This window comes from Gopherus flavomarginatus, chromosome 2 (genome assembly GCF_025201925.1).
Source record: "Gopherus flavomarginatus isolate rGopFla2 chromosome 2, rGopFla2.mat.asm, whole genome shotgun sequence".
NCBI lineage: Eukaryota > Metazoa > Chordata > Testudines > Testudinidae > Gopherus > Gopherus flavomarginatus.
Window position 1 is genome coordinate 61,271,854 of NC_066618.1, and position 10,220 is coordinate 61,282,073.

The 10,220-nt window shown below is 45.3% G+C and overlaps 1 protein-coding gene across 2 annotated transcripts; it reads right to left on the reverse strand.

Annotated features, from left to right (window-relative positions):
* Nucleotides 1-550: 550 nt before the first annotated feature.
* SP8 (Sp8 transcription factor) lies at nucleotides 551-4,811 on the reverse strand. Of its 2 annotated transcripts, none has more exons than XM_050938662.1 (2): nucleotides 4,645-4,811; nucleotides 551-3,791 (listed from the first exon to the last, which is right to left on the reverse strand). In XM_050938662.1, the coding sequence occupies exons 1-2, from the start codon at nucleotides 4,663-4,665 to the stop codon at nucleotides 2,343-2,345; spliced, it is 1,470 nt and encodes a 489-aa protein (XP_050794619.1). In that variant the 5' UTR covers nucleotides 4,666-4,811; the 3' UTR covers nucleotides 551-2,342. The 2 variants fall into 2 exon arrangements, with proteins under 2 accessions (XP_050794619.1, XP_050794620.1); XM_050938663.1 differs by having other exon boundaries at nucleotides 4,238-4,811.
* Nucleotides 4,812-10,220: the final 5,409 nt, after the last annotated feature.

A 10,220-nucleotide genomic window follows, 5' to 3' on the forward strand; every position in this document is an offset into this window, starting at 1 on the left:
TGGATCAGGATGGAATAATTCTTTATACACAACAGTTAAACTTACTTAGTTAAACAGCTAAACATAGTTTTCCCCACAGTCCCTACACAAAGTTGGAGTTCATCATATTAATTAACTTTCTGTGGGTAGAGGTGGTGGTCTTATGCTATCTAAAACACATCCCCAGAACATTTCTTTACTTTGGATTTTTAAGAAATCCTCATCTTTTTAATATACATTGACCGTTTATAATCAATCCGAACTAGAGTGAAGGGGAAAAAGTGAAAGAAGTATATGCAACCCAGTTAATTCATACACAAAAGATCAACACATTGGTCAATTGTAGATGCTAATGCATTTTCTTTAATTTCAGCTATTACTATAGTTTTCATACAGACTGACTAATTACCCATTTTAATGTCTCAAGTGCAGTTCACATTAGATAAAATTAGATTTGATTCCCTTGTTGACATTAAAATATAGAGAATTATTCAGACAGTAGGAGTTTCAGGTAAATAACAAACCACCTACAGTGACTGCATTAAAAAAAAAACAATTAACTGACCTAATAGAATGTTTTATCTGGAGTTTATTAATACCATTTAAAATATTACAGATAAAAATCAATTACATATTTCATGCATTTAAAATGCAAATCTAAAATGTTCCAGCGAAAGGCTTTCCATTTCAATGTGAAATATCCAAATTATTTCAACATTACAATGAGACAAATAGTTTGCAACATTTGCAAACTGCTAATGTAGTGTCAGGAGTGTTTATTAACATTTATCAATATTATTTTCAGGAAATACACATAGGCCAACGTTAGTTCAGTTTCACTTGGACAGTTTATTTAACACATGGGTTTTGGCAAACCCACTTTATGAAATATAGGAGAACTCTCACTTTAACTATACCTGAACTGCCAGCAAATGCAAATAAGTACATGCTCCATTAAATTAAATGTCATTCAACATTTATCAAATATTGTTTGCTTACAGGTTTATGCCTATCTAAATTAATATTCAAGCAGAAACTATATCCTGAAGTGCAGTCTGAGGATACACTTCAAGAAACAAGTCCAGGAAAAAAAAAAAGGCAGTTAACTTGGACTGCAACAATAACGCTTAATATTTTCTCGTGACAAAAGAAAAAAAAGCTCAAGTGTACTTCAATATATTTTCAAATATTTACTAGAAGTAATGTACAAGAAAAATACTATACAAAATCGTCTCCTGAACAACTGCACCTCACACCGATACATTGGTGGAGTTATATTTAACTGTTAGCTAATCTAGAACGATTCCCCAGTTGTACAAACCATTAGATTCAGATGCATTTTACAAATATTTTATTTCCCTATTTGTCCCCACCATCCTCTTTTTGGCTTCGATCTACAGCTTCGCTTGAAACCAACGATGCTTCTTCATTGGATTTGAATTTAATTACCAAAAAAATAAATTTAATCCTAATTATTTTCGGCGTACCGTGTGAATGTACAGAAACGGGAACTATACAAATGGACGGGTGGACTAGCAAACGAGATTAAATTTGGAAAGTGGGGTGGAAACCTATTTTTCAAAAGGATAAATACAGTCGCGCTGGTCTCACTGGAAAGCAGTGTTTAAAAAAAAAAAACCCTATCAGATCGGGATCATTTTAAATTCAACATTAGGGCTGTGTTTCAGCAACAACAACGGCAAAATGTGTTTATAAAAAAACTTTTAAGTTGTTATAACGCTCCAAAATCATTCCCTCCACAGCCAGAAAACAAGCCCGAGACTTCTTCGGCAACTTTTGAATTGCTCCCAGGCGTATCTTTGATGGTTGGGGTGTTTTGTTTTTGTTCTTTTAATTATTATTTAAAAGTGTAAAAAGCTCTTGACCTGTGAACTGGCCATTTAACTGCTGCAGAGCAGGTGATTTTTAAATAAACACGGAAGGATTTTTTATTATTATTTATTCTTTGAGGGGAAAGAAAAGCCTCCAAACACATTTTCACCCAAATGCTTCAAGTGGCAGCACTGGGCGCTTTCTGCCCCCAGCTTTCTCCATGAGACACGCTACGCTGGCCCCCATGTCGGACTCGCTCGCGCTGTTTTGTCCCGATCTGCCGCCTCCTAGGTCGCTTTTCCCCTAGAGCTTTTCTTGTGTGGCCCCGCGTTCCCCTTAACCCACGCGCGAGCGAGCGAGGAGCGCTTGGAGGGGGCTGGAAGCTGCGGGGAAGGGAGGCCCTGGGGAGCGTGTCCGAGAACACAGTGCACGTTACTTACATGTCCACGGCCCCTTTACACAGTTACTCCCGCGGGGGAGCGGGGGAGGGCGCCCAGCCCCAGCGTCTCCCACGCCCCCCGCCGCAGCTTTCACTCCAGGCCGTTCCTGTGGCCGGGCTCCGGCGGCTGCAGCAGCTCCGGGGAGTGGCAGGGCGGGCTGCCCGCCGCGCTGTGCTCGCTGTCAGTGTCGCTGCCCTTCTTGCCCCCGCTGCCGGAGCCGCCCCCGCCGCCGCCTCCCCCTCCGCCGCCGCCGCTGTGGGTCTTCACGTGCTTGCTGAGGTGGTCGCTGCGCATGAAGCGCTTGTTGCAGACGGGGCAGGCGAAGCGCTTCTCGCCCGTGTGGGTCCGCAGGTGCCGCTGCAGCTCGTCCGAGCGGGTGAAGCGCTTGCCGCAGAAGAGCCAGTTGCAGACGAAGGGCCGCTCGCCCGTGTGCCAGCGCAGATGCGCCTTCAGGTGCGACGTCTTGCCGTAGACCTTGCCGCAGCCCGGGATGTGGCAGCTGTGCAGCCCCTTGCGCCGCAGGCTGGCCCCGGCCGGCCCCAGCCGCTCCGCCTCCTGGCAGTTGGGGCAATCGCAGGTGGCCCGGCCGGAGTAGCGGCGAGCCGAGGAGCGGGGCGAGCCCCCCAGCGGCGCGGCGGGGCCCCCGCTCAGCATGGAGCCCCCAGCGCCGGCCAGCGGCGAGGGGGCCGAGTCCGGGTAGGAGCCGGGCAGCACGGGCTTAAATCCGTCCATGAGGTGCTGCCCGGCGGGGCTGAGCAGGTGCGAGGAGGCGCCGCTGCTGAAGGCCGAGTGGCCCAGGCCCGAGTAATCCGAGTTGTAGCCGCCCAGCGGGGAGTGCAGCGAGGTCTGGAGCCCCCCGGCGGCCGGGTGCAGGGAGCCCTGCAGCGCCGCCGCCCCGTTGGGGTTCTGCACGTCGATCCAGCCGGCGCCCACGTCCCACCAGCTGGAGGCGCCGGCCGAGCCCACCTCGCCAGCGCCCAGCCCCGCGTGCGAGGGCTTGAACCAGGACTCGTAGGGGTGCGCCATGCCCACGCGCGGGTAGATGCCCTGCAGCCCGTCCACCGACGTGTGCACCTTGGAGAGGAAGACGGGCTGGTGCGCGGCCGCCTCCTGGGACGAGCCCCCGCCGCCGCCGCCGCCCCCGGAGCTCACGGGCGCCTGGAAGACGGAGTAGTCGTTGGCGAAGGGCGAGCTGGTGGCGGCCGCGCTGCTGGAGGTCAGCGAGAAGGCGCTGGAGCCCGGCGAGCCGCCGCAGCTGAAGGAGTCCGAGACCAGTGCGGCCGCCGCTGCCGCTGCAGCCGCTGCAGCCGCAGCCGCCGAGGAGCCGTTCCGAGAAGCGCCCGCCACCCCGAAGCCCGCCAGGCTGGAGCCCACCACGTTGCAGCTGCCCGAGGAGGAGGAGCGTTTCCAGGGGTGGAAGCCTTTGCCGAAGGAGGACGCGCTGTCCGAGAGGGACGAGGGAGACGGGCTGGGGCTGCCGATCTTGTTGCAGGTGGCGGCGAGCATGGCCAAAGGAGTCGAGCCTAACCTCGGTTCTTCCTGCGGAGAGAGGGACAAGAAGGGCATCAGCTTCAGAGCCTGCCCTCGAAACAACGCTCCCGTCCGCCAGCCTCCCATCGCGCCCCTGCCCCTCTCCCCAAACCGCTGACCCAGGCTCGCTCCATCGCCACCACCCCAGAGAAAGGAGAGAAAGTTTTTCCGAGCTTCCTCTGAAATGGGCTGGCTAACGAGAGTTGGGGTTTATGTAGCCTCCGGCTAGCTGGGGTATTTTAACGCTGATAAACCTAGAGGGGGTGAAAAAAAGTTATTTATTTCCGCGATGCTAAAACTAAAGCCCCTCAACCCGGAGGCAGCTACGTTGCAGCTTGTCCTCCTTTCCCCAGGAACTAAGAGGTTCGCTTCTCTCAGGCCAAAAAAAGACCAGGTTGCAAAAAGTTGCTAGACAGTCTTATCTACGTACCAATAAACATACAAGTTTAACGTACCTGCTGGACGCGACGGGCTGAAAAATGTTAAAGGGAAAAAGAAAACCACAATCTGTTGCAAATTAGCAATTGCACACGGACGGAGAAAGTGCTGCTTTTTTCCTCCAGCAGTCACATGTAAAGAAGAGAGGACACTTCACCGGGGATACAGGAACAGCACAGCCCGGGCGCTGTAGGTTGCTTCTACAAATGCCCTTAAGACCTTTTCCTGCACACTGAAAAGTGACTCTGGCCCCTTTCCCCCCCTCTCTCTTTCTTTTCTCCTAAACTCGCTTGTACTTAAGAAAAAAAAACCTCAATAGAGGAGACTGATAGCCCTGGTCAAGACAGGGGCTATTTTAACCCCCTCCGATCGACAATAAAAAGAAACTAATTAAACCAGCAAGAGAAAAAATCCTTAGACTCACCCCTAGAAGTGAAGTTGCCATCACACAAAAGTGCCCTCCTCTCAGAGGATCTTTTTTATATTGATAAATCAGAGGCAGTGTTTTTTTTAGAGGTGTGCAATACAATGATCAGTTCCGCCCATTCCACCACAATTGTAGCTCCCTCTCAGGCTTTGAAGTGCCGCTGAGTCCCAGCCAGCCAATCTACAGCCTCGCCGGGCCTCTCAGATACGTTACTGCGTGAGGTCATCAGCACCACCAAACGCATTCAGCAGCCGCGCGGCAGCAACAGCGGCTCTCCAACAAGAAAGACACACAGAGAGAGAGAGATTGCAAATTTAACGGAGGGTTCACAAATACAGGGTGCCCAGAAATACTCAATGCAAATACCCAAGTGCATTTCTGCTTACCCCTTCCCAGTCCTCTTGATTTTAAAAACTCCCGGCAGCATTTTCAGTTTTGTGAGTGTCAATAGTTTCATTCTTTTGTAGCTTGTGTTACTCTCCTGCCTTTCCACCCTTTGCCTTTAGCAATGTATACGTAGCCGGGTTTTTGTGGCTAGAAGTTATGGATTGTGCCTTCCGGTGGACTTTTTTTGGTTTGTTGGGTATTTGATGTGAATTCAAATGTCCCACTTTCCTGATGGGGTGTTTGTTCCCTTATAGCTAGCTAGCTAGTTCTGATTGCAGTTCACTGCATTTTGCTTTCAGACTGTTTATCTTTTCACGGGAACAGGAAAATATTTAAGTTCAGTGACTGTCTCCCCACAGTTAGGTCGATTTCTGTCCGGATTCCTTTTACACTGCTGTTGCTTTGTGCGAATGTTTTTGGCAACACAGACTAAGCCATATATTAGACATGTGGGGACAGTGCCAGTGCCCTAGGTTATAGGCACACGGAGATAATTTGTGGTATATATTCTCAGAACGTGTCATCAGAGTTTTAGGAACACGGCAGCTGTACCACAGTGTAAACAATATTTCATTTGCCGTTCCTCTTTGTGTATTGAAAATACGCAGTTTAATCTCTTCTCCCCTGTCGTCCAAATGTTGATAGTTTAAAGGTGGAAGTTATTAATACTGAGAGCAATGGAGAGCTGCGTTGTTTTGACTGGCCTACTATGTTTGGGTTGGTGGTTTGTTTTTTAAATCAAATGCATGAGAGCTTCCTAAAACTCAGAAAAAAATGCAGTTGTTTTTGGGTGAAGTTGGTGTACATTTCGGGTAGGAAAGTCGGCTTGAGTGTTTGGGTTTTTGACTTGTTTCAATGTTGCGGGGATATTGAGCATACATCATATCTATTGATTAAGGGGATAACATACATTATCATACTTTGAAGTATGAGTGAAGTAAATTAATGAACTGCTTTCTTTCTCTGAAGACTGACGGTTACCATAAATGTCGTGTTTCTCTCCGCGAGCTGCTCTGAATGATTTTAGCCTGTTGAGAAGGCGTGACAGGCCAGCCCAGAAGGAGGAAGGGGTGGGGGAAGGAGGGAACTCCGTTTAACAAATAAAAAAGAATTAACTTCATTGCTTTGGTCTCCTTCTATAATGATATTCATTTTACACACTAATGCACACTTGTTTAAATTTCGGGTTTAATTCTAATCAATACCATCATCCTGTAGAAAAGGGGAGGGGGGCATTTTCGTGAGAAGACTCCCTTGTATAAATGCTTATTAACTTTTATCTCTACTTCCTTTATCTGTTGGAGCTGGAGTGTAACTATTAAGACAGAGATCAGAAAGCTTAAGAGCAAAACACGCATTTTAAGCAATATGCTTTTCAAGCGGAATAGAAAATCGCGTTTTGTGGCGTGCCAGAGGCTGCATAAAGATCATTTACTCTCAGCCTGATAAAGTTCATCTATGTATGTTACAATACATGAGCAAAGTATAATGCTTAAGTGGTATCTTTTAAAAATAACCTCTTTAGTTAGGTCTTTAAGTAGATCGCTTCCATATTTGTCTGCATTTTGTATGAAATGAGTCTTCTATGAAGTTTGTTTGTAGACTTTTACTAACTTTTCTTTTTTAATTTTGTTCTGAAAGATTTTATTTTTCAGTTTATTTTCCTGTCAAAATAAATAAAGCCGTGAGACATTGACATTGGAAATAATGAAAAACTCTTACAAAAATCCCCTGTAACGGGAACTTGACAAAAGGTTTCAGGCAAATACATAATCGTAACTGAATAAAAAGCTCAAAATTGGGTCAGTAGCATCATTCTGCCGGTCTGATAGTTTCACTTAAACTGGAAAAACAGCAGGTCTGAAATTTGAGAGAAGTGAGCTGATCATTTCTGAATTCACCCCAGGAACATCTGTAACCTTCCCCTTTTGTATACATTGCCTGCTGGGCAGAGGATTTAAGAAAGCTTACAATTTTGTTTGCATTTGCGTTATTGACCACTGAACTTAAGGGTGTATTACAGCAAGATAATATGCAGGTTTATGGGGAGGAGAGGAGGGAGAAAAGCTAGCAAGTAAAGGCTTTCCCGAAATTAATTAAAACTTTTTTTCCATTTGCAGTTTAATGTACTGGGGTAGATAAATGTTCGTGCTATTTCTTGAAAACCTGTGCGATCCACTCCCAATAAAGCGAAAATCTATTAGCATTCTGTATGCATCTGCGGCATAAATTTCATTTGAATTTCAAATTTAATAAACCAGGAGGTTTTTAATCATCCCTGGTTTTATTTGTTTGATATTAACATGCTTATTGACCGGGTCTGTTGACCAGTTTGATCATTACAGGACAGCAAAAAGTTAATTAAAACGACCACAGCTCCTTAATCATATCATCTGTCTCATCCATGTCGCTCCCTTTATTACAGGCTATGATGGATAGTCTCCCAGATTAATTTCTCTGTTTCTTCGATTTGGACAACAGCTTTGGGGACCTAATTTACATCCTGGGAACAACTTGCTCAAGTGTACCAAACACCTTGTGTCTACGGTATACATTAGCGATCTCAGAACTTTACCGGCAAGGATAGCTGTCTGTAACCCTTTCCTCAGACCTGAACAATGGCCTCGTGTGACGCCCTGTACCCTGAAAATCAAATACACAAATGCTCCTAAGGGTTAGCTGCCTGCATACAATGTGCTTTAGAGGGGGGCTCTTTCTGATTTATACAATGAAAATATAGTTCCTCTCCGGCTATTTCAGAAGGACATAGCTGGAAAGGATTTAATCTAAATAATGAACAAATCACACCTGGAAGGTAAATATAAAAAATGAGGCTATATTGCAAGTGTTTGTACTCTGTGAGTGTGTGTTTTGTGTATACAATACTTGTGCTTGGTTGTGATCTATTAATAATCATGTAATATCCTGAATGTTATACGATTACAATTAAATCTCTTAGTGTCTAAGTAATTATGCACATTTTCTCAGCCGTCTCCGTAAGCGTAAAGTGAAGGCTACAGCTTAGAGCTAAACCTGACTGTTTAAATGTAACTGGTTTAAATTCAGGTTTTGACATATGCCTTGGGAAGGGTCTAACTGATTTGGATTCCTTACCCCCTCATGGTCACTGCATTGGAAACTCCTATCTTGGACCGGGGTGCTGATAAACCGTGCGGGAGGTGGACTCCTGTGAGAGGAGGTCCCTCCGGATTCTGGATTTGCACAGTTTTGAAGCTCTCGGGTTTATGGCCAAAGTTTCTTCCGTTCTTGCATTCCTGCTGAAAAGAAAACCTGGACAGACTGTAGCAGGTACCTGTGGATTCAGACGGGCACCCCCTTTTACATTACCGCTCTAAAGTCACGTTCACCTGTCTGTGTCTAATGATTTACTGAGCGGTGACAACAAACTCTCCAGGTTTCAAGGGCTCAGCTTGGGAGGAAAAATGGAAGGAAAAAAACAACACAGACACCTTTCAAAAGGACCGTGCCGTTATTACCGATTATCATTTACCAATAATAATGATTAATGTTATTATTTGATTGTCAGCCCCATCTTTCCATCGCTATAGCTGATTTTGGACGTTTTTCTCATTACTTAATTGGGCAAATTCGTTGATTGCAGCTGTGCAGTAGGGTATCTTGGTCTAATGAGAAGCAGACTCTGCTGAAAGCAGAGAATCCTTTTTCTGGCTGTATTTATTACCGAACACAATGTATCTAATTGATATCTCATGGTGTACCTGAAAGCACAGTACTGTTCCCAGTCCTGTACGCGAACTCTGTTGATTTTTTTCAAGAACATTCAAGATTACTTTTAAACAGCCTCAGTGCTGCGGCTTTCTCATCTCAAAAGGGTTGAAATGTCTCAAAATGGGCATCGCTCCTCAGCCTTAGAGCTTGGTTTACTTACTGAGTCATTTTCGCTAGAGCACAGATTGATCTTCTATTTTCAGCTGACTGCGGACAAAAATTGTGCTTTGGTCAAAAAGAGGGTATGCGTCTCTCAAATATCGATGCCCGTGCAATTAGATTAGTCTATGAATACTGTATGCGCGTATTATTGTGTTTATAGGGAGAGAGAGATGTGCGTTCATATCACAATGTTTATAGATGGGGTATATACAATATAACTGAGCAACATTTTCACGGATATTATGTAACTGTACACCTGCGGCGTTCGTAAGTGATCGTGTAAGTACATAAGGCATGTTATGGAGTGAAAGTGAGCTTCTAATCTACGTGCGTGTGTGTGCCTGTATTTCTGTTCTGCAGAGGGAGAGGGGCAGAGAGAATGCTCGAGATAGACCTGCTCTCTGCAATATAGTAGATCACTTTGGTTTTTCCTAGAATAGATTTGTTTAAGCTGTTTTCTGTGTTTCCACTATATCTCATTTCCTCACAGCTACCACTTACAGTTAAAAACTACTAAATCCTTATCCTTGGAACTATTGATTTCTTTTCATTCTGCTCTGTTAGTAGAGGAGGTAATGCTTCCAGATTACCCAGCGTCTCCTCCAGACGGTTGACAATTGCAATCGCAGTTTCGGAAAGATAAATGTTACTTTGGGAATTCTGTTTAATTACAAATAATCTAGGAGCTGCTCTGGGTCCGATGGTTTAACCACACGTGTTCGAATCATTGTACAAGCTTTACAAGTGGGTGGCAAGAAACAATAAACGTCTGAGAAATCGGTGTGGGAGATCTGACATTCCCATTGATAGAGATTGTCTACAGCCAGGTTATGCCCTGAAATTAGATTTAAAAAAAACCCACCACCCACCCACGTACACGCACACCACCAGAGCACCAGAAGTCACAGTTTGCAGAGTATATACAAGAAGAAAAATGAAACATTCCCACGGGTATTCACGTGCTGGCATTTGCGGAGAAACGACAAGCTGAAAATAAATCCTTGTCGATTAAATACATTAATTCCTGATCCTCCGATAATGCTGCATACCATTAAACAGTTGTAACTCCCGTTTTCCGGATCGTCATAATAGACAGAAGTCCTGCGATTTGCCTTGAAAGAGCCTAATGTTGATCTATTTACTATTCCACTTAGAGTAGAGCTGCCACCTTTTTTGTAGCCATTTGCCTATATAAAGAGCTATTAACGTCCCCACCGCCCCCTTTCTTCTCCTCCCCAAGTCGTATTAACTAGGGAGGGGGGAAAGGTGGCGAC

Coding starts and splice junctions, on each gene's coding strand:
- SP8 (XM_050938662.1), bottom strand. CDS start 4,665: ATGGCAACTTCACTTCTAGGG. Junction 3,792..4,644: donor TGGCAACTTCACTTCTAGGG/GTGAGTCTAAGG, acceptor CTCTCTCCGCAG/GAAGAACCGAGGTTAGGCTC.